Source organism: Opisthorchis viverrini (genome assembly GCF_000715545.1).
Source record: "Opisthorchis viverrini unplaced genomic scaffold opera_v5_31, whole genome shotgun sequence".
In the NCBI taxonomy this organism is placed as follows: Eukaryota; Metazoa; Platyhelminthes; class Trematoda; order Opisthorchiida; family Opisthorchiidae; genus Opisthorchis; species Opisthorchis viverrini.
Genome location: NW_008751688.1, coordinates 120,359 through 144,846, shown reverse-complemented (window position 1 = coordinate 144,846; position 24,488 = coordinate 120,359). Strand labels below are relative to the sequence as shown.

At 44.4% G+C, this 24,488-nt stretch overlaps 1 protein-coding gene across 1 annotated transcript in view; it reads right to left on the bottom strand.

Moving 5' to 3' along the window:
- The window catches only part of T265_02553 (hypothetical protein), a gene marked incomplete at both ends in the record, with an annotated part of 65,999 nt that overhangs the window by 28,320 nt on the left and 13,191 nt on the right, over nt 1-24,488 (bottom strand). Inside the window, 13 exons of the mRNA XM_009166832.1 lie at nt 56-153; nt 1,008-1,161; nt 2,394-2,882; nt 5,360-5,430; nt 5,704-5,867; nt 8,383-8,469; nt 9,836-10,053; nt 13,137-13,314; nt 14,512-14,824; nt 17,081-17,305; nt 19,386-19,467; nt 21,021-21,097; nt 23,810-23,918. Coding sequence (XP_009165096.1) covers nt 56-153; nt 1,008-1,161; nt 2,394-2,882; nt 5,360-5,430; nt 5,704-5,867; nt 8,383-8,469; nt 9,836-10,053; nt 13,137-13,314; nt 14,512-14,824; nt 17,081-17,305; nt 19,386-19,467; nt 21,021-21,097; nt 23,810-23,918 — 2,265 coding nt within the window. The remainder of the gene's footprint in view (nt 1-55; nt 154-1,007; nt 1,162-2,393; nt 2,883-5,359; nt 5,431-5,703; nt 5,868-8,382; nt 8,470-9,835; nt 10,054-13,136; nt 13,315-14,511; nt 14,825-17,080; nt 17,306-19,385; nt 19,468-21,020; nt 21,098-23,809; nt 23,919-24,488) is intronic.

Sequence of the window (24,488 nt, the reverse complement as noted above, 5' to 3'; positions counted from 1 at the left end):
AACTTTCTGTAGTGCTAAAAAGCCCATCGTCCACGGAAAAAACAGAACCCCGTACCAGAACAGAGCGTTGGCAAACCGCATTGACGAACTAGACCGCTGGAGAAGAAGCGACGCAAGTCCCGAGTAGTCCAGATAGATATCGTAGTTGACAGTCTGGAATGATATAGAAAAAATTAGAGGAAGCGGGATCTCATGGCTCAGTGACAAATCAAGAAAAGAAAATCTTCCAGTTAGATAAAGAATATGTTGTCGGATTACTGCAATGGTTTTGCCATATGTTTTATAAGCATAAAATAAAAGGCTGTTTACCATTACTACACAGCGATACACTCGACGCTTCCCGTTTCGGGGTTAAGTTCTAGGCTGCCCCACACCTATGGTAACGTATATAGAAAGGTGGTCGCCCATCATTATCGGTTAGTGCGTTTTCCAGAATAAATTTTAGCTGAATTTCTCCCCCCCCCCCCCTGCAGATTGTATCTGACCCTATCAGCCTCAAAACATGTTTGCTTGCTCTCGAGTTTTCAGCAAAAAACGCGAAGTTGCATGGGATCACACGATGACCTCCATTGAGACACACGTTGTGCGAGGCGTTGACAATCCTAACTAATGGGCTCGTTTTGTGCTTCCTAGTGTGCTTTTCTCAACATTCTTCTGAGAATGTGTATGACGGTAAAAAACAGTAGTTTGGTGTGCAGATTCGAAAGCATACGGGATACCATGCAAAAGTTGACCATCCGTTTCTAGCAGGAACATGATGCTCGCCACACCCCGCATTCAAGCACCCTAAAAGAACGCTACACAATGTGGGATCACCATAACAGAAGGTAAACCCCGTCAGGTTACAGTGGTTAGAACAAATACCCCGCAGGCCAAACCACGGAACCACTAAAGGAAGTGTTATTCTCCGTACCAAATCGTAAAATTACCTCACTATCTAGAATCGTGTCACTGGTTCGAAGCAATAAAAATTACACATCCTCTTGGGCCAGAAGCCGTAAACTCACTTCCAATAGTTGGGGTAAATAATGTAGGAGAATATCTGGAGGCAGAACTGCCAGGGACTGGACAGCCCAGTGACGAATAGCCTGGTCGGCAACATCAGGAGCCAGAAGACGGAGTGCAAGACCGGGAGAAGCGGGTGGAAATCCGACAAGTAGGCTTAAGAAAGCGAAATCACAAGGACAATAACATCAGCAGGCAGTTCCCACCCATTTGAGTTAAACTTTCAAAACACCCCGTCCAACCGATAAGCCTAATGTATCACAATGCACTAAAAGGCATCAATAACCAAATTCAAAACTATGATTCCCCGGAGGCTTAGCTGTCTGTCGGTTACAAAAATGTATCACGTATAATGGGACTGATGAAGTTTAGTTTACAGGGGAAAAGTCACACTGGCAAGACAGCTGTTTGTTGGGGCTAGCATGCGGTTGCGGTTCGAAAGCTATCAATAATATTGACCGCGTTTCGGAGGCTGGCGGTCGACTGGATTTGGGAGATCGGCGAGNAAAGCTATCAATAATATTGACCGCGTTTCGGAGGCTGGCGGTCGACTGACATTTGGGAGATCGGCGAGCGGCGGGGCTTAAAAAAGTATAGCAAAGCGAAAAGTATGCATAATTAGGAAGATCGGTTGCGTACATGTCAGTTTGTGGTGTGATATGCAGTGGACCCGATAACTAATGCAGATGATAATACCCGCTGCCTGTTCGAGGAAGTGCTAATGTCTCGTGAACAAGAACAACAAGTCGGTAAACCTATGATGGTATTTAGGTAGTGCATTCAGAGTTCGCCTAAACTCTACACAAGGTACTGGAGTTGAATACGGGGTCAGATATACGGTTGTTGTATTATTCAAGTGTCACAATGTGGTGAGTTCCCTTCCCGGGGGTTGGTCTTGTATGCCTCAGTTACTTTGGAGCTTTTGTTAAGGCGTTGTACCGATATGTGGCAGTTTTTGCATGTAGTACACCTATTCAAGCCGCGGCTGACCTGAAAACTAGATATGGGAGGCGCGAAAGGACAGGATGACTCTTTATTGGTGAGACCGTACCTCACAAATGAGCAGCTCAATACATGGCGGACAGCTAGTAATAATTATGTTGTATATTCTGCACACGTGTTAGGAGCAAATAGCACACTTACAGAAGCGTCATCAGAAAACGCGCACGGTACACAGAATGAGTCGATATAAGTATGAACAATTAGCAAGCGCACAGCCTTAGAGGGGGAAAAAGGGATAAAACAGTCGAACTAGCTAATGAAAACAGTTAGAACAAACCTAACTAATGGTTGTGCTGTGGAGAAATGGAGGGACAAAATAAAAGGAGTGAAATACTCATAGTAAGTATTCCCAAACGAATCTTAGACGGGAAGACACATTGCCTCACCTGTACACGGCGCGCAGCAATGCAGACCAGGACCAAACAACCGGACGAGTGGATTCTACTCCACGGGTCTCTTGCGGCCAGACAACCAACACACTCGTCAGCAGAGCCACTAGGGCGCTCGGTTGCTCGTGTAAATGCCACCGTAGATTCCAGAGCACTTCTACAGCCACACCTGGTGGGAAGGACAAGGTGCTACCGATCGGGTCAATGGTTGATGTGGGTGATACTGAGGCCGACGTGTACTGATCACCAGAGGAGACTGGATTCAGCGCACCGAGTCTAAGACCAGGAAGGGGTGTGTGATTTTTGCACAGCCGGCCCGCACGATGACTTGCAGAAGCTGCTTCACTGTACAAAGCCAGACAGCGTGTGGCTGCACGACCGGAAAGATCTGGGTTGATCGAATGCATAAAAATCGAACACTGGGCGTGGGATATGGCTTTGTTCGCCTCGGATACCAAACCATCGCTTTTCGTTCGAGCATTTTTTCTGGAAAAGAGAATGGCATAGAGTAGAAGAAACCAACTTTCTGCAAAAATTGGGCTCACGCTTCTTACTTGAATGGGTAAAAGCATCAAGTTTAGTGTTATGTTGCTTGTGATCGACTCGCGGAACAGACAGGTGCAAACATCAGGATGCGCACTGATAGGTATTAATGAAGACAAGCATCCAATTGTGGCAGCTTCAACCAAGCTGAAAAGTTTGATGCGCAGCGTATAGTGACGGTACTGGAAATATTCTGTCAGAACTTATTACGGCCACTTCCAAACTTGATCATAGTGGCCCAGTCGAGAGTCGTTTCCTATTAAGCGGAACGAGCGAATTCGATCAACCTCAAAAGGGAGAACATATACACAAACGGAATGACGGACGTCGATAAGCGAGAGACCGCTATTTCGATTGTATCGAGGATTAATTTTTCATATTGCATCGCGAGTAGACAGGATCCCCAACTAAACCTGAGAAGGCTACAAACATACATCACTATGGACCAATTCAAACGGCAATCCGTGGTGTTAAGGGTGTAGAAAATGCAACCATTGTGTAGCTGAAAGAGTTCCCCTATCTGGTACTGCAAGATTAACCCAATTGGTGACCATTCAATTACCATAGATCGTGTCATACTACCACAGAATGTAAATTGCACGATACTGCCTGCAATGGCAATTAGCATAGAGTAACTGGACTGCCGCAATCAAGAAAAGAAGTAGGAATATCCAAAACCAACGCAGCGATGACACTAACCGATGAAACGGTCGGCTGTCACTCCGCTGTGATTCGATTTGGTCGAACGAAAACCTCAACTTTTCCAGACTACAGACTAACCGATTGCACACAAATGGTAAATGAGAACCGAGAGAACAAGAACATGGGGTTGGTGGAATAATTTCGTTGTTCTCGAAGCTATTACTGATACTCAAAATCGTAGGAGTGAATTTGAGCACATAAGCACCTTCTACTGGGATAAACTACCGTCAACACGACTACTGACATTGAACAGAGAGTTAAAATGAACGCCTATAGGCAAAATTGAAAATGTTTTCAACTGTGGTACGTGAACAGCTGAAAAATTTGGTTCTACGCATGATCCGTGGAACCGGTTAAACATTCTACTGCTCCTTCCGGGTTTTAGGTAGACATCGAACCAATGAAGAACTGTGTATAGCTCCTCTTCGTCTACTGAAAAAAGAAGGGGAAAACAACTAACCTAACAGTAATTTTTATCTGAACCCATCCACTATGTCAACTGATGTCACAATGTTTGAGCAAATCGGAACAACCACGAGCTGACTATTCATCAACTTCTGAGAACCATACGTCTTTTACAACACACCAGTATTATCAAACAGACCAGAGGAAAAAGTAATGCAGATCTTCGTTTTTATCACTTGACGCCTTTGAGTAAATCTGAGCGAACGTGTGATGGAGTACAGTAAGGCTTACTTGACACCTTATCACGTGCAGGACCGATGGTTTATAAAAAAAAGACAGAAAACGATCCTAGCGTATACGCGTTAAGTCTTACTGAAAATCGGAGAAGCATGTAAGGATGGTATGCCGATATAGACAACGTAAAGTTTACCGATATATATATATATATATATATATATATATATTGATTTACAATTCCAAAGTTGCATGCTTCTGCAACTCAAAAGCATGTCAAATATGTTGTGTGAAGCTCAAGTTCGGAGGAAGACAGTGTTAGGACGGTACTTAAATCCCTCGTCTGCGTTTACGAATTGTCATTGACCTTGTAACATATCGAATCGAGCTCGGGTGATCCTGTGTGTGCTTGGACAACCTGGCAATATATCAGACCCCATGCTTCTATCACGAAGGTCAGATTCCTGAAAGTAACCCCAGAACTCCCGGAACCTGTTGAGGCCCTAAAACTCCACTAAATCCTAATAGGAAGGCCGACAAGCATCCAGGCTAGTGAATCATTCAAGCAATGTATCAAAATCCGATGGGTGTTGAGACACGCCACAGAAGCATGACCGAATGTGATCAGCATTCAGGCATTTCATGGAAGCACGACTGATGCTGATGGGTGTTCACCAAACGCCAAGCAGACAGCCTGGATCAATGTCAGAAAGTGACCTTTAAATAGCGCGGGGCCGTAGTAACTTTTGCACTCGCACGCGGCATCACATGACTCAGACCAGCCAATCCTTTGCTTCAATTTGGCTTGTGCATGAATCGACTTCCCTCGCTCGCTCGCATGCACTCACTCGCTTGTTCGGAATACAGCTGTTGTGTATCCCTGTCGGTGAGTTCTTTCTGGCACTAGGCACTGGAGTGGGAACAACAGAAGATAGAACAGCTTTCTTCGGGTGGTATTGCAGCTACGCACAGAGAGGATGTTACAGTTGAACGATTAATTACATTGCATACACCAAACAATCATCATAAAAAGCTGGTCATCCAGCTACTTTCTATTCGTCAGTAATGGATAAACTCACTCGAATATTTCCGTGTTATCCGGCTGTATGAGGGGAAATTCAATGTCGTATTGGTATTCCGGAAGGCAAATCTATGGAATCATAAAGAGACCGATAGAAAGTCATTTCAACCAAACAGTGCTGCAGTATTTTTGGAACTAAATTGAACTTCTTTAATCGTAACTCAAGTACGTGGTGCAAATGGGGCGGGACCTGAATCCACGACCTCTAGTTTACTGGACGAGTGCTGTATCAGCAGAGCTGACAACACTGAAGTCTTCGTTTTCATCTCCAGTACGGGTACCTGAGTTTGCATACGGGATTCTCGAAATTCCTAGTCTCTGTAAGGAACGATGGAAACTAACCTGAACGACCGGGCAGTCACTGGCGCGGTTGGGTTGGGACCAACTGGGACGGTATTCTTGCATACGTTCACACGGAGGCCATAAACCGGCTACGATGGTGTTTTGCCTCAGGTAGCCATTCGCATCGAAGAGTGGAATGTTGACCCAGCCGAACAAGGTACCATCTGAAGTATGAGCAACAGTCTGTAGGAGCCGCGGGGTTCGGCAAAGATCAGAACATAAGAGAATATACCAAAAGGAAAAGCGAAGCCATAAGCTGTGTCCGCACAGTTTCATAAGTCAGGCTCTTCACTATCATCTGAAGTGGATTACTGGGACTCCAGATAGCTCACCAGGTAAGGAGTGAAACTGCTGACCGGAAGGCCTGTGATCTAAACCCAATCCCGGATTTTTCATCGCTCCCGCCCAGCCTTGGGTGATCTGGCAGTATCTTAGTACCCATGATGCTAGTTATGCACCAAATGGTTCCACAAAAACACCGAAAAAAGCAGAACGGCCTTCGAAAGAACTCCATCATAATGCACTGGCCGGCATATCGAACACAGCTGGAGTCCCGGAAAATGCCGGGTGAAAGGACTCGTGTTTGACTGAATTCGCCAATGCATGACTGTAAAAGTCCATCATTCAAAATTGCTTATTTGATGTCGCAGCTACTGCTCGCCGATCACAGAAAACGAACGTGGTCGATGCTCTGGAGTATACCATTCCAGTGCGCCACTAATGCGCACTCAGATCATTCGCCAGAGGAAACAGCGAGGGTGTAATCGCGGGAGGGGCACGTGGTCTTAGGGGTTCAACGCACAGAAGCTGGGTGCATTTCCCAAGACGATTCAACCACTCGCGTTACGTGAGCGATGAACGTTTGCGGCACGTGGAACAGAAAGTGCTTGGGTAATATGATCATACAATCGTTGAAAACATGTTGCTTCTGCCCGCACAACGATAATTTCTTTTTAAAAGTATATAATAGAGAAATACTACACACAAGTGACGATGAAGAATCGTGCCGTTAGTATTGGAGCTGCACAAGTGGACCAAGTAATTTAACAAGACCATTGACAAGCGAACAGATCACTTAAGTAACATCAAATGCAGCTCCATCAATGGCACATACACCAAGCGTTGTTCGCCAATCGGAAGAGTCGGTTATTAGGCGTCATCCGCAAGCGATACTTTCAAGAATGCCTCAGCCCTAAGTACACACCCTGTGACCCACTCACCCCAAGACAAATCCTAATACGTACCTTCCCTAGCCCCCATTTTGACGCTGACAACAAAAGACANAAGTAATTTAACAAGACCACTGACAAGCGAACAGATCACTTAAGTAACATCAAATGCAGCTCCATCAATGGTACATACACCAAGCGTTGTTCGCCAATCGGAAGAGTCGGTTATTAAGCGTCAGCCGCAAGCGATACTTTCAAGAATGCCTCAGCCCTAAGTACACACCCTGTGACCCACTCACCCCAAGACAAATCCTAATACGTACCTTCCCTAGCCCCCATTTTGACGCTGACAACAAAAGACACAACAAATGCCATGATACAGCCGTTTTGATGTTCATTCTACAAATTTTTGGTTACATGTCGCGTAATGTGAAGTATTTTTGTTTGACTTTTGAGACGCTGAGAAATCAACCTATCTTACCTTTTGTATATTCCCCAAGTTACTCCGGTAGGCTCGAAGAAATTCGCACTGTCTATTAGCACACCGACTTGTGTTCCAGTCCACACAAAGTTTTGCAATCCTACGATTTTTTGAAAGTCTAAACCCGATTAGATTTCAACAGTATGGACACGTCTGGAACTGAATGTGGGGGACTCACATACTAAAACAGTTTGACGGTCAAAACAGAGAAGTACGATCAAACTGTTATCGCTGCTCTATGAACATTGGACTGAAGCATTGCGCGAAGCAAACGCGAAGTGCTGGGACTAAAGCGACAAAACTAAATCTTCGTAGCTGAGTATTCATCGTTGAAGAAAACGCAGCTCCAAAGACGTTTTGCACTAGCACCCAACATCCATTAGAACGGCATCAGTCTATCTCCAGAGAGATTGAAAAGAACTCCGTAACAGGTTGTTGACCTTAATTCCAACATATCAACAATTGGTGGATCCTTCGCGGATCCGTTTCAGTCAGCTCCATATCTACGAACTAACCTTTGGAAACCCCACAGTACATCAATGTCCTTTTTCCAATGGATTGTACGATAGGCATACCTTCAAACGGTATGAGGCTTAATAGTTATCAATTAACAATAACCAGATTCCTGTTGGTCAGCCTGGAGTGAGAACAAGTCCATTGTGGAGGAGGGTGAGCATGATATGTGCACATATTGTGATTCGTCAACCGTCGGACAGAAAAATCGATTAACTTTGTGAATTTTTGATTCACACTATTTCCATTAAATGAACAATCCACTGAATTCTTGAACCCCGACAACACGTAAGAATGCGTGCACTAGAAAAATTTCACAAACACGCCGTGAAAGTAAGCAACAAGGCACACATCACAAGGTCGCCAGGAAAGAGAGTAGTGGCTTCGCTGCTCATAATATCATCTGACCACTTGTTTATTAGAAGCGACTTATTTGCCTAGGTACACTAGAAAATTTAGTGCGTTTCAGAACATTACATGTTGCTGAGTAAGATACACTGTACACGCAATACTCACCTAACGGATTTTCTCCCGTTTGTCGTTTACACGAGAAGAGTGATACTGCAAGTAAAACCTCTCGCGGCAACTGGCTGATAGAAAAACCTGTTGAAAGAAAAAGTGTGCAAGAAAGCAGTGCAACCAAGGTAACGCGCCGTTGTCCAATTACACCGAATCGGTTGTTTGCCAGGGCATCGAGCAATCCGACTAGAATGAGATCAAATATGTGGTCTGATATGTGGAGCAACAAGACAATGGCGCTATGGCAACTATGTCACGAGGCCCCGGCTTCAGTCCTCGTAGAGAGGTTGCCTCGAGAAACTACCACTTCTGATAGCCTTCCAGCGGAGGCCTATGTCCCCAGATCCTCTAAAAAACACTGATAAAAATCGACCTAGGAGGAAAATGTTCAGAAAAGGATGACTACAAACGCTTTCAAAACAAAGCATGTGAAACAGCACTTTCAGCAGCAGCTGATTTGGTTTGCGGGGAACAGGAAAATAAGATCCCAAAGTTAGCCTTCCAGTAAAAATCACCTTGTAAGAGACACACAAAGCAAAGGAAAAACAGATATTTTTGTTCTGATGCGAAAATAATATAATACGAAATCAGTTCATCTAATCTAGTTCGTTACATTTTTTTGCAGCAGTTTGGTGCACGTTGTTTCGGGTGAGCACTGTGGTGTGCGCATAATAATGTTTCTTCACTTTTTTCGCCACGCACCCTACCTGTGTCAGTGAGTATGAAGCACTGAAAATAATTACAAAGTTTGCATGCATTCCCGTGGTTAAAAACCAGGTACGAGTGGAAGGATAAGTCTATCCAAAGTGTCCAAGGTGCTCTTGCTCTCAATGGAATCTGCGATAGTTGCTCAAGTGTATAGATGGATCTGCGTAAGTGTTCGACGTATGGTGATCACTGCAACCCCTACCCGATTTTCACACACTCCACTTCACAGGCAGACGTCAGGCGTTGAAGCAGCCGTGTCCATCCGAATGGCGTTTTTCAAATGAAAGATGCAATGACTAGTCAGAAGCAGTTGTTCGTAACATCATCCCATAAATTCAAGTCACCTGGCTAGGGAAAAATGGTGCTCTATCGCCAGGAATAGTGCCGGTATGAGTTCGGTTTGCCGTGTAACTGATGGTGTCTGAAATCAGAGGACAATCAATAGTTCGGTAACTGAAGGGCATCGAAACCCGAAGACCACTAATTTACTTGAGCTGGTCAAACGGAAGAGTCAGTGGGTCAACTAAACTACCGCCTGAAACGGACACAAAGTGGTCACGATCCCTGATTATTTTGTGCAATAAGCTCGCAATACCATTGTTGGTCATCTCACTTACGACCGGTTGTTTCGGGTCCGCTCATACGGCACAATAGCCTCCTGTAAACCAGGGTATCCAGCCAGTGTCGCAATTCAGTTTAAGCACCATTTAGAGATCAGAACATAAATGAAACAAAAACACACCTGGGAACTTAAACCATTGATCAAAGTGCAGGGCACCAAGGAACCCGGGTTGAATACGCTGCGATCGGCCAGGGTCACTTAGAAAACTGTCGCGCGATAGGGCTTGTCCAGCGGTGCGATGAACACTTGGTTGCAAATCTAAATCGGGCGGATAACATTGGCCTAGTCTGCGCCCCGCGTACGTCAGCGTGAGCAGCACATGAAAATTGGTATCCGACCTGTGGGCGTGGAGGAACAAACAGTGAATTTGGAAAAATCAGTCCTGTTGTTGTCTGTGGGTGAAGCTCAACCGAATTGTGAGGCGTAGAGTCCTCTTGTTAAGATAATTTTGTGTACTACGCAGACGAGTGATTAAAAATTCCGGTGAAACATATCTACACCTTGAAACAAGACAATGGTTTTTTTTTCAACGAATGTTGAGGTGTCGTGTTCTGCTATGATATGGTGCCTACACATACTACATTCGGGTTTCTGAAAATCCCCAATAAATCGCAATCAGTTCCAACCATCGTCCCAATCTTAAGAATCTGACAGCGACCGCCGACCTCCAGAAGACTGTGAAAATCTACTCCCCCCCCCCCCGTGTCCTTCTTGGGGCCCGTCAGGTGGATACAGTTACCCAGTTTCGGGCAAAGGAGCTCCAGACATTGGATCCCTATGTTTGAGATAGCGCTTATCAGATAAACTGCTCTGCTGTCGGTCCACCTTTATTCAAGTGTTCGAAAGCGATCAACCCCTCTACCTCCAAGCACTCTTACTCACCATAGCGAAGTGGTAGTACTGCACGAACCGCCTCACAATAAGAAGTGTGCTGGTTCTCTGTAGTTGTGCACCGGTGAGGCAGATGGTAATTCGACGTTTCGTCATGAAAGTGGAATTATTCGAGTTCAGAGTTAACAAACCTTCTTTCTGCCCAACACTACGATTCTCTCACCTGAGTCAATCCGGTCGATGAATCATGAACAATCTGTCGCTTAAGTCGATCGTAACTTTGAAATTTTCGTCCAATTGTTGGTAAGCAGTAGGGTTTTTGAACTAAGTAAAGTGACTCTGATACTCTGGGATACCTTTCACTGCACAACAGTGAACTCAGCTGTGTTGGCAGGATTGTGTTTATCAACACGACTAACCAGACTCATAGTGCTTGCACTGGAGATCCCAGAACCCTCTTAGCTGAACAGCAGAAATCGCAGGATGGAGATGGCATCGTTGACCTTTTTGTACGGCTCATGTTGGCCTGCACGGGTGGGCGAGTCGACAATTACAGTCTTGGTTGCACAACCAGCCAGTTTTATGCCGTGAAGCAGTGTCTAAAGGACACTGTTAGTTTGCTGGAAAGGTCTCACAACTGCTTCTTCTCACATTGATATCACAGCGTCATGGTTTCTGGGTGGGTCAACTTATGCAGTCCAGTAGATATCTACTGATCTGACGAAAAAACATTCTCCACTCCTATAGTGAAACATCCATGGGAAGACGGGTAATCTCGATTTGACAGGGACATTCCCCTTGCTTAATTTGTCCTTGTGTCTACGACAGTTGAGCCGTCTATCTCGAACAATATAGTGTTGTTCTCATGCACTCATCACATGATTACATTATTCCACCTCAACAACCTTACGAATGAATGGAACTCCTAAGAAAGGAGGACACTGATTGTGAGACCGTGCACCCAACAGCGGGGAAAAATTATGTGAACATGAATTCCAAATGGTCAAACTAGGGCCGTAGAATTCAAAAAAGGCAGGCTACCAATTACGGTTCCGTCACAGACACTGTCTCCAGTCGGGTTCTGATGGCATCCACGTCTACATAGACTTAGGTTTCTTCGATTCACAACCGATTTGAGTTAGCCATAACAGATCTTGGTTAATCATCTGCTCAAATATTTCCATTTTGTTTTTCTGTGAAGAAACTGAAGTGGTGAATCAGAAACACCACACTGTTTGTACGTCGAGGTACCCATATGCGTAAGCTTGGAGGGACGCCCCCTATCAGGACAACATTTAATGCATGACGATCAAAAAATACGTCGAGGTACCCATATGCGTAAGCTTGGAGGGACGCCCCCTATCAGGAAAACATTTAATTGCATAACGATACAACAAAAAATAAATAAAGTAACACCAAACACAGTGCTAAGGTCAGAGTATCATCAGAGTACCAATGCCCAGCACACCACCGCAGCTAATGCACAACAACAAGTGACGTTTCTGGATGCAGTGAATATCGCGAAAAATAGCGTCGAATTTCCGGCGGTGTCAAGCTCCACGTTCTTGAAGAGCTTCTGAACGGAATGAGTCAAGTTTGCAACGTTAATGGGAACACAGCAGTGCCTCAAATCTTCATCCGCTGATACCTCATCAACGCAATACCCAGACCAACAGCCGGCCCAACTGCAGTACCCTCTCTACCTCGGATGACAATGGAAAATCCAAGCAAATTTGTTCGCTGTTGTACTTTGGGGGGACGAATAACCTGGTAGTTGAGTGTCGTGGAAAGATACAAGGACATATTGGAATGGGAGTCGTTACAGAAGGGATCGTCAAATAGAGAGAGTACTACATAGTACATCAGTTATGTGGTCACAAACAGTGTGTGCAGTGGCTATATTCGTTTGTGCCCAGAATGCAAGCGCCGAATCGTCGGTCCCGGACAAAAACGTCGCTCAAAAAGTGAGTCATTGCATGACCCAACGTTGTCATTCATGAACACCGATGTCATAAGCGGCCGATATATTATGGAACAAAATAGTACGAGATCCCGATTCTTTCTTCCGAAACTTATGTTTTATGAAATTTATACGTAAAAGAGAGTTTCGTAGATATATAAACATGACAAGGCGCATGAAACCGCCGCCGTTAGGGTGAAATAAGATCGCCGATACATTCTACTAGAAGAGAGCACATGGCTGGGTAGCCTATATCTTTACGAGGGGGGGGGGCTACCATAACACTGGTCTCATAAAACTGGAAAAAACTACCTTATGAAGGGATTGTGAAACAGACGGTACGACCGACCGGTCGACAGACAAACTAGTTCCCAGTACTCTATACTCAGACACAAAGCAAGGAGTCAGATCAAAAGTGGAGATTTTCTTATTCGCAGTTGGCAATTGCAGTAGAATACGTTGCTTTCAATGTTATTCTGCTTTTCAAGTTGGCCCAAGCGACAAAACCACCTAATTTATGGGGAGAGGGGTCAATAAGTAGTAGGAGTACTGGTCATTGCTACCAACGGAGTAACACAAGTTGACAATAAACAAGCTAGCTAATCATCAAGTGTGGCTGGACGCACTAACCGATAGTCTGGGTTTAAGGGGATTCGTTGCGGAGAACTGTTTTGTCGACCAGATTCATCCACGGGGGAGTCAACAGGGAGCTGCTTCTGAGGGAGCCGATGAATAGCAATCAGGCCAACCAGAAATGGATCAAGACAGGTATCGGAGCTGCGAACCTCTCGAGTTGCTGAACAAGATTCTGGGCAGAAAACGATAAATTCGGGGGGTTAATATGGCGATTAAAAAATAACAGCCTATTAATGATTCCTTCAAAATGGAAAAAAACCCGTGGCCATGAGTCATCCTTTTCCAAAAAGATAAAAAAATCAGAAACAGCAAAAGTTTCCTCAACTAGACATCAGATTTGTGCACTCGGTGGAGGAACGGATTGGAAATCATCAAAAACTGCTGATTTTCCGACAACTTATACGGTGTTGCCACTAACAAGCATATCAACTTCCGTCAAGAAACAAACTCGAACGCAATATCCGTTGGACAGAAAAGAAAGTGACTCCGATGGAAATTCGATAAATGGACCATTGTGGGGAATCACTAGGAATCATAAATTGACTGAATCAAGTTAAGGTCACCGATATGAATCCGTTCCAGCTGCTTGGTGCAAATTTAACCCGCATAATCCTTCGACATAGCACTGTCACGGAAACGACACTGCCTTAGAAACACATCTAATAACTTTGATCATCACAAAAACCTCACAACCACGTTACACAGGTGACCAGCGAGTTCGTGCACGTGAACACTTTGAATGCGAACGGCTGAAATGACGCACACACGATAAGCGATGTGGTTTGCAGTGTAATCAGAATATTTCTATCGATTCTGCACTCCTTCACCTTGCGATTACACATTTAGTGAATCAAATCGCACGGATATTCCGGAGAAACATATTACAGCATTAAGCAGAATGATGTCAAAGGCCAATGTATACCCAACTGTCATTTACATAGAAGAATCCGTAGGCCTCACTCTGAACAGAGTAGCCTCAGAGTCGAACTTTGTATGCTTAGGAAACGAAAATCGATTAGAACTGAACGACCATGCGTACCAACACCTACGCCCAGTAGTCGGCAACCTCAAGTATGCACGTTTGATGCTGTTCATCGCTTGTAGCATTCAGCATAAGTTGTTTCATCTTTGACCTAAACGACTGCGTCAAACAGCATCACATCGATGTGCTGAAGTTAGGCTGAAAATTACCAGTAACGTGTCTTGTGGTCAAAATAAAGCTTATGGGTAAAGTTGTACACTGCAGTGCTCTTCAGAGACAAACAAAAAGATCATACTGAAAATGGACAAGACCTGCGTAATAAGACGTTACGATAAAAAAGCGCCCAACTGGTATGATCAGAACACTGAAGGACGGAACGAAAGCTACCTGTCAAACGAGACGCATCTATGGCATTTTTATCGAGTATCACTCCAAGAGGTCGTCCAGAGAAACTTGACTGAGATGCTTGACGTCGACTGTGTTGATGAAAGTGGGTGAGGACATCTGGGTTAACACGCAGTCCCACCTGCCGCCAGTCGAAAAATGCGCTGAGTTGGACGAGTAAGGAGTACTCGAGCGCATTTAGTTCACGTTCTAGCTTCTGCAGATGCTCGTCAGAAACGCAGCTCCCAATTGCCAGACCACTAGCATTGCGCGAAGCTGCAGATTCCTTGGTTAAATCGGTAAAGGGTTTGTCGGTCTGTAAAATGACCGGATAAAACCATAACATTACCCATATTCGTGCGCACACAAGTATAAGATCATTTTTTTCCAAAAGCAGCACGTCGAAGTGGGATAGGGGGCGGACGTAGCTCAATCAGAAAAAAGGAACGGAGGCGAAGTATTTTAAACACATAAAGGAAATGAATGGATTTTGAATGGTGGACAAGGAAAGTTCAAAAGCTCCAGTAAGGATCGTATGTGGGGAAGTGCTAAAGAAACTGAGACGTATTTGAGAGTGCTTATTTAGGTTCGCTTTACTGGGAACATGAGTAGACTGACGTATGAACGAGCAACCCCAGCTAAAAGTCTCTTCAGAAAGCTTGGCACATTTCATGCTGATGCCTGAACCTTGATATGAACTGGCCAGAGTAACCGAATCTGGGCAAAAGTGAGACGACTCAGATAAAGTGGTGAAAAACAGCCAGGCATATGGTGTCAGCTGTTAAGAGGGTCGCTCTCACAAACAAAACTAATAAATGATGTAGGTATTGCCCTTCGAATCGAACCGATTCAAACCGCTTAGTTTCGGCACCATTCGATACATAGCCACCAGGATGGAACCAGAGTACCGACACATTGCCAGGTTACCAGTTCTGAGTGATCGGCAACCCATGGGCAAGCTCGACCCCCAGGGTTCTGTAACAGTAGCTCACATCTTAATTATTACGGTTTGGAGTCGAGATTAGGAAAACGCCTCCTAGTAGTCTCAATGACAATAACCCCCATAGGGGCAGGCTAGCAGAAACAACTTGTAGCTCGTTAAAAAAACGCATATACAGTACACACACACCTGCTCCGGAAAAACAAACTTTGTGGTGCTTGATGTTTTTCTGCTGCACCCTGTCCAGGTCTCCCAGAACCAAACAAGGAACAATGGATCCCTGTCTCAAGGGAAACAGCGTGTTGACAACGTTCTGTGTCGTGGGTGTAGACACGCAAAAACCGCCTGCGTCGCTGGTAACCGCTCCTACACTATCCCATCTCTTTCTACACTTGCGAATGGAAACCGGTTTGAAGACAACGAATTTAAAACCAATAGGCTCAGGCAAAGCAGCATAACACGATAATAATAATCGAGTAGTCCGTGATATTAAATCTCGTCTTCATTAGTCGCATAACGCGTGTTGTGCACAGTTGTTTGTAACGATTTAGATGAAGTAGAGTGATTAATATTATACGGACACGAATAATAAGGGATAATCGTTCAAATGCAACTCCTTTACGGTGTCTGGCTGTCATGTTACCCAAAGGAGGCACGATGGCTGAGATGCTGTCGGACTGCTCAAACCTACACAGGAGCAGTCGAGATGCCGGGATCGGGTTGGAACCACGGTTGGAAGTACCTTAACAACTTAGCCATCTTGAGCTCAATCTACAAATGAATTGCGCAAGCATCTCCGCATGCGCCTCTGGTACATACATACAGTGTCATTGATTGGCTGGAGTATTGATTCAAGTTGAATCGAATATTCTCAGCAGGCTACGAAATCATCATAAGTTTTAAGAACCGTGTACTTGTCGTACAGTGGTTGCAGCTGCCACAGTTTCGTTCACCGATAAATTGGGGGGGAGGTAGCTGAGCATTGCAGGCGAAAGCTGGCAAATTGTTGCTCCGAAAATACCTGGTCCACACATCAGACAACCGGCTTTTGTTGGCTAAGTGTAGAAAGTGTCGAAGTCAATCTTCCCTCGCCAGAAACATTCGCATCGAGAAGAAATTTCGGTATCCCCTGTCCGGAGGTGCCTCACGTAAAGAATCAATAGGCTGGCCACCAATGCAGTAAGCAAACGTTTTTTGAACCAGGAAATATAGTGACTAAGGATGTTCTCTATTCCCAGAATCAAAAGAGAAAAATGAAAACATCGAATGCCACATTTGTGCTTGGAAAAAACCTGATATTTGCAACCAACAGGCATCCTAGGGGTTTTACGGGGCACTCCGTTGTTACGTATTCTCAGGATGTATGAAATATGTGCTATTACTAATAATGTATTTCCAACACTGGTGAGATTCCTTGAAGTTCCCCACTCGCCAATCTAGACGTCTACCGAAGTAAGGAAGTTGAACTTAATTGTGTTTCGGAAGTTAAACCGCACTCAGGTGGGGGCCATAGGTTGCTGACGGAGAATTGAGAAGTTACTGGATTGAGAATAATCACTTATCAGAAAATGGAAGATGCACAGTGCATTTGAATAACCGATTAGCTAAATAGGTAAAAAGTGAAATGCTCACTATTTTCCCTCGGCGAATGGATCCTACAAGTGCTTCTGCCGAAGTAGATCCCTCAACATCATTCAAGACATTGGCTAGCATTACTTGGACGTTTCCCAGTGCATTAAGAACATCTGCGAAGGCTATAGACTGACAAGCGGCAACCAAGACAGCCTTCACTGACTGAGTTAACATGGAAATTGAGCGCTGAATTTCACTTGGACGCGTCGCAGATCGTTCTTCAGTCTGAAAATATAACAAAGGCAAAGTATGCGTATTGTTGGCGGTGAGCCATTGAGAAACGAAGTCGCTAGAAGGGAAGCATAAAATGGATACAGAGAACAAGTCAAAACAAACAGAAGGTAGGCCAACAACACCAAGAAAAATTTTGTCGTATAAGTGACAACTCATGCTGAATATAATGGACTTTTTTGTAGATGATATAAACGCCAACAATAGAGGAAGAAACACCCATCCAGTAAACTGCGAAATGATTATACCCCGTTCATTAGTGATGACAGTCAATAAATGCAAACATTTGAACACAACACCAGGTTCTCAGAAGATAAGCTTTGCGAATGGATCGCGATAAAAACTCCAGTTGATGAAGGACCATCAACAGCAAGACCATCTGGCAAACGACGCCTTCAGAGACGGGCGGATTCTTTTCAACTTGTCTACTGGTAGCAAACATATTTACAACAAAAGGTGCCTGGACAAAAAACGAAATCGAGGGCACGGAGACGGCACTGACCGGTTCTAGATGAGGTGGAACTTAGTGAATCGTTCGGGGATGTGTATGGATCATCTACGCGGGTTAAACTCAGGTTAAAGAAATCGGGAAAGTCAGAGTATTCGCTTCTGTCTGTTACCGCAGCAGGAACGTCCCAGTCGCACAACAGAGGTGAGTCTATACAAACAATAAGCAGGAGGGCACATTGTTGAGCACACTCATTTAAAACTAATCTGGGTTTGACATTTTTCTGAAGGTTGTTTCAGTCCACTGTGGATCGTGATGTCACCAACTATCGGTCGACTAGTCGGGCGTTATGAAAAGCAGTTAAATGTGCCGCCAGTATCTTCTCAAACAGTTAAAAATCACCAAAACGAAAACAACAATCTCTCGTGGGAAACCAATACACATGACGGACAAAAGTACTAGAAGAGTACTAGAAGAGTCCCAAAAATGTGGGGATCGCATCGAATATCACAGGTGGAGACGACCCGCTTGATATGATTACTGTGAAGAGCAGATTGTGTATTGTCTGGCTGGTTACGTCTGACGAATTTTACAATCAACGACTGAAAACCTGGCATATGCACCAACAAACTGCAGCAAGGATACTGCTAAAAAAAAGTCTTCTGTGGAGAAATTTCCGACAATGTGTACAGGTTTCAGTACTCTGACTGGCGAGTATAATCCCCAAGGGTGAATACCTCGACAGCAGATTTGATGTAGATTTTCCCGCTTTGCTCAGATGTGCGCCCATCATCACCTGACTATCGCATCGGGTTACCCGGCGCCCTTCCAGGTAGCAGACCCAGCACTCCGACTGACCAGCTAAAAAATAACTACAGATTGTGATCCTGTGTCAAGATTTTTTCTGGCGAGTATAATCCCCAAGGGTGAATACCTCGACAGCAGATTTGATGTAGATTTTCCCGCTTTGCTCAGATGTGCGCCCATCATCACCTGACTATCGCATCGGGTTACCCGGCGCCCTTCCAGGTAGCAGACCCAGCACTCCGACTGACCAGCTAAAAAATAACTACAGATTGTGATCCTGTGTCCAAGATTTTTTCCTTTCGGAGCATATGCAAGGATCACATCACGTCCCGCCCATCAAGGCACATCGATGAAGTAACTGAGGAAACATACGAAAGTATTTCGACGACCACCCTTGTCTATTTTTTGGTCATCAACAAGAGCTTCTTTTGGATAATAAATATCTGTTTGAGACCGTCTTACATGAAGTAGCCGTGCCTACACAATCTGATCGAAATACAAACAGTTGTCCACTCGTACTGAAACCCAGGGTAATTCCGCATTTGTCTCATGACCCAATAGCTCACCGATACCTCAGCGGTGAATAGCCTTTGGTTACAGCTTCTTACCTGCTCAATCGACTATTCCCAACATCCTCATATCTGCCAATCTTCAATAGGTTTTTAATGCAAACGTTTGATGCTGATTGGACTTTTGTGCTAGGGATTTGCCCTCAGGTGCATAAAACTTTCCTTCATTTGAGCTCATAGGTTACAACCACAACTAATTATTCAAGCCGAAAACCTATGAATTCACAGCACAAAACAATCAGCAACCTACCAAACTGCTCCCTGGAGAGAAAACTGTTCGAACCTTCTCAACAGCATTCTGGAATACACCATAGGCGATGAGAATTTCCTCTCTGAAACAGTAAACGATGGAGAGATCAATAAAGTTGGACTGCCCGTGTCAGAATTCCAAACATGATATGAGCATACTGAATCCCGAACAGTAGAAAAGCATACAACACATTAACTAGCAACACTGGCGTGAAAAAGATAATGTTGACAATACATGCCGGAGTGTGCACATGGCAACACGACTTTTGTTGATTACACTCATCACGTACTTTGTTCGAAGCCAGTTGTACGAACTGTAGTCTCGGTACGCAGATCCCCTAGAAGCGCAGATTCTCGTTATTTGATCTTGGGGTTTATCGGATACTGCGCTAGGGACATCTCAGGAAAACGTTTATGTTAGTTCCCATTAATCAAGCAACAACTGTGGTACTACCCAGGATCAGTTGACTTTATTTTAAGCCATAAGTTAGTAAATCGAAACTTTAGAAACGTTCGCATGAGCTAACATATGGTCACAGATACACTGTGGTAACTGAGCTGTCGGTATATAGACTAGCGAGAACATAAACGATTCTAGTCTGTTCTGGGTACACAACTCGATGGATTCTAAGCGTAGTCAGGGTGAGCAGGGAAACACGTGCATGATAGAAAGAAGCCGTCAATCGTGATATGACTAGGAGTAACAGGATAACAATATACACCTAAAGGTCACTTACAATTGAAGACGACACATAGTAAACTGATGCACAATCAGGACTGAAGTGCATTTTGTCACATACTACCAAATTTGTCAAAAGATGCAAACTGGCCCTTGGCAGTCCTCGAACAGCAGTCCAATTTGGTTCTTCTGAGTTATGGTAAAGACATGCTTTACACACGAATCTAGATAAAGTGCAGAAAAAGCGTTTGTTTGTCCTCATATCGTTATCACCGCTATAGCTTTTGTTTCATCCGCAATGACGCGCGCGGTCACTGCAACTTCACGCACCTTGACATGACATTACCTACAAAGTTGACGAATACTCTCGAACAGTTGAGTCCTCCGTTGACCTCATCTCAAATTGTAACTGAATATTTCAGTTCACATAGGTGCAGTTGGGTGTTCAAGTAGGAAACCAGATTGATGAGAATTCGGAGGCCAGCTGAAATATGAAGCACCTTCTGTTGAGAATTCGGAGGCCAGCTGAAATATGAAACACCTGCACAGTCCACCAATCTGAAGCATCGTAAACCAGGAATTCAGTTGAGCCAGACGTTAAAAACACATTATTCGATAAATGGATGTTTGATTTCACACCGTTTTGAATTTTCCCTCGATTTCCTCTGCTATCGAAAGCAGGAGGTGATGGCTTGAGAAAACCTTGTTAAAATTTACTACAGAAAATGCTGTGGAAAAAAACCTGTGCTCGAAAATTGGGATGCCGCATCATTCACTCAGTCCAATGCTGTCTAACAAACGAGAACCAGATGTTTATCTTTTGCGATAATTTGGCTTCTCCTGATCAAACACAAGTACATTGAAAAGCTCCGCACAGCACTAATCATAGGTCAAATGTAACTCTCAGATAAATACTCCGGCTTGGCCAATGGCGAATGAAAAGTGACCCGAACTCACTCGCTAGGAATAGTCCCAGAGTTGGTTATGGGCATGGACTGAGGTTTGAAATTCTCACCGGTTGATGCATCTCCTGTCTGAAAAATAGTGAGTGGCAGAGGATGATAAATCGTACGATAGTCAAACCAGCGGCACATAAGTGTCAGCGAAAGGATGGGAAACTAGAAATGCGGAGACTGAATGAATTACCCGCAAGCTGACACTGGGAACCTTGCTCATACTGATCTGGGTTAACAATGGATGGAACCGCCCTATATATAGCCACGTGTGTAAAAGTTACTGACCCTTGATTTAGGAGATATAGCTTGAAATTGATATGGCTTCTAGAGACATTCCCTATCTGAAAACGCGTGCCAAGGCCAGGAGCCGTTGTGTTGATTATACTCAGTCATGTAACTTCCTCGTCCTAATTTTCCATCCTCACACTTACTCCTTGGTCATATTGTCCTAACTTCCCAACGTTCTCCGGCAAGCTCAAGTGCAGACGACAATCGTTCTCGGGTTTACGGAACGTTTGTGCGTCGATCTTTCCAAAGGAAGTAGATAAGGACAGACAGATTATTAATTTTAAAAAATACAAGGTCCGCCTGAGTTGGGTTCGGGATATTATAGCGTTTACCACATACTACATACTACCACAAACTACCTCAGAGTTCCCCAAGGACTTCTCCACATAGGTTTTTTTCTTCTGTGGCTTCAAAATAAATCTCTACCCAATTATCCAGGCAATCAATCAATCCACCCTGTTCCGAGTTGTTAACCCTCTACTGTCACTGCGGACTACTTGACAACCTCCAACAGCGTAACGATAGGAGAGATGACCCAGTAAATAACACCCAACAAGAAGAGGGTGGAAAAGCAAATGGTTGTGGGTTAGAAAAACAGCTGAGCTCTAGGTTGTGATTCTGTGGAGAGATTCAGAGCAGAAGTTTTGAACAGGCACATTCACAGTAAAGTTTTCATCAGAAAACAGGAAGAAGGTTAGCTGTAGCACCCCTCAAGTGCCTAGCTGACATGCTAACGGGAAGAGGCATATGGGCTGGGATAGTGCCAGGTTGTCCAAACCTAGACGGAAGCAGAGATGCTGACGCTGGGTTTGAACCACGGACCTTCCTACCCATAGGCTGGCGCCTTAACCACTGCCTACCTCAAGCTTCATCAGAACACAACCCACACAGTATTTATGTGAGTGGAAAGTGATTGGTGTCATTTGTGAAATAAATGTCAGCTGGGACAATTCGCACGAAAATGTAAAGTTGAAGTGGTTTGTCGGCTAGTAAAGGTATACAGATTCTTACAAGCCCTGGTACTGACGGCACGCTACCTCCTGAAGATGGCTGTACGAAGGAATGGGCCTTTTACTGCCCAAAACTACACTGACTCTGCAAATAAGTTTGTTCTTACGGAAAACTTAACTGAATCCGGGCTGTATCTCTCGTTTATGATATTCTTCAACTGAATGTGCTGTGAAAAGGCCGTCTCATGATAAAGTTGGTCCGACATTTGACATACCGTAGTATATGCTCTTGAAGGAACACAATGAGTGAGTACAATATATCGTGATATCTCAAACACAGTACGTATCGGAACATTGGGCTATTCTTGTGCATGACGTTCAGTAAGACTAGAAATCCAGCTGAGTCCCCGGTTAAGACTAAATTGGTTTGCAAATGGGTGTGCGTGCGTTTGATTCGGGTTCCAGTAGAACATAGGATTGACAGAAACTCGGGGACTGATGATGAGTCCCAAGAAGAATGAAACCGATCGTGTATATTTGCTTTCCGGTGTGGCCAGCAAAAGTGCAATCGCTCGTCTCTATGCATTTGTTGCGGGTTGCACGAAACTTCCCAAAAAAGTCTACTTTGCCAGATCCGGAAAGAATTTTAAATTCGCTACGAAATGATAAATAAGATTTGCCAGCATTCGGTTAGATCCCGGAGTGTCTATATCAACGCAATATTGTTGAATGACTGCAGGCATGCTAGCTGTTTCGTTATTTAAAAAGCGCACGATTTCGCACGATTTCATCGAATCGTTTAGGAGCTACAAACGCCTATACATGCCAAATACTAAATTGAGACATGGCAAACAGTAGGGGTTGGAAACAGGAATGTAGCCACCATACAAGGAATTTAACCTAAAAATGAATCAGGATGATTTGATTCTTCATTAATCTTATGATGTTGAAAAATATAGAAAATTGCTCAGCTGTAACATGCTTTCGGTGCCTAGCTGCCATGCCATCCGATAGAAGCACGAGGGCTGGGATACTGTCAGATTGCCCAAGCCTAGACAGGGAAAGTCGAGAGGCAGAGGTCGGGTTCGAACGACGGACCGTCCGATCAGTAAATTCGCGCTCTAACCACTGTTGATGTCGATGTCGCTGGCAATGGCTAGCGACGAACTCATGGAGGTCCATGAGCTAGAAAAAGAGTTCCTTCCAACTTACGTGTTTACTTAGGCTTCGATCTGGTCAACCACTACTGTCAGCACTACTGTCTTAGGTTCTAAACTCAGAGTCATCCAGTATCTATAGCAGATATAATTTTGATACACAAGAAGGATATCTCACAATAAGCGCAGCGGTCACCTCTCACCCTGCAAGAATTACCGAATATGGTTGGAAATTCATCGGACACGAGGCTCTTGAACGCATCTAAAGTTACAAGCAGCCAAAAGCAAATGAAACTAGACTGTTTCTTTTTCGATGAATCAAAGGTTTTGGTGATGGGTTTCTCTAGAAAACCGTCAGGAAAATAAGATGGAACGAAAACAGTACACGTGCTTACCGACAAGACAGAACTGTCGTTATGCAGCCTCGGCTCCAAAATCAGTCGTAATGGTAGGTCCAGGCGATGACATAGCTGCACTTGGTTGCAATCGCAGAGACGGGCATCCCTACCAGAAAAATAGCAAGTGATAGGTGTGAAGCGTGAATCAGGAGTAGTTAAGAAGCAACATAAAAGAACGCACACCAAGAAGGAACAGGAATCATTGGTCGCAGCTGTTCCTCAAAAGTGAATTAGCTCGAATCAGTGTATGGATACCTGCTGGAAAGCAAGCACTGTGTCAACAGAGTTAGCACTCCAGATTTTCCTCCACAAACCAATCACATCGATCTACTGGAGCAATCAAAAGACGACGTGGAAATCGGAATCATTTAAATCCAGAGAACTTCTTGAATCACGGCGATGACGCGGGTACAGCAACTGAGATCTGAATGGTGTCTAGCTAAAATACTTTATGCCCTCATTAGGTCAGACGCTTCAGATGTGACGAGCTCTCGGTCTATGACATCGCGCCGCTTAACCGAGGCATGAACTTTTGTCCAAACCTAACCAGAAATGACGGTAAGCTCAGGAGTGGATCCGGAACATAGCTTTCGACCATCAACAGGACTATGTCGGTTTGTGCTACCGAAATGGGTTCGCGGATACAGCTAACTCATATTGTCGTGCGAAGCCGTTG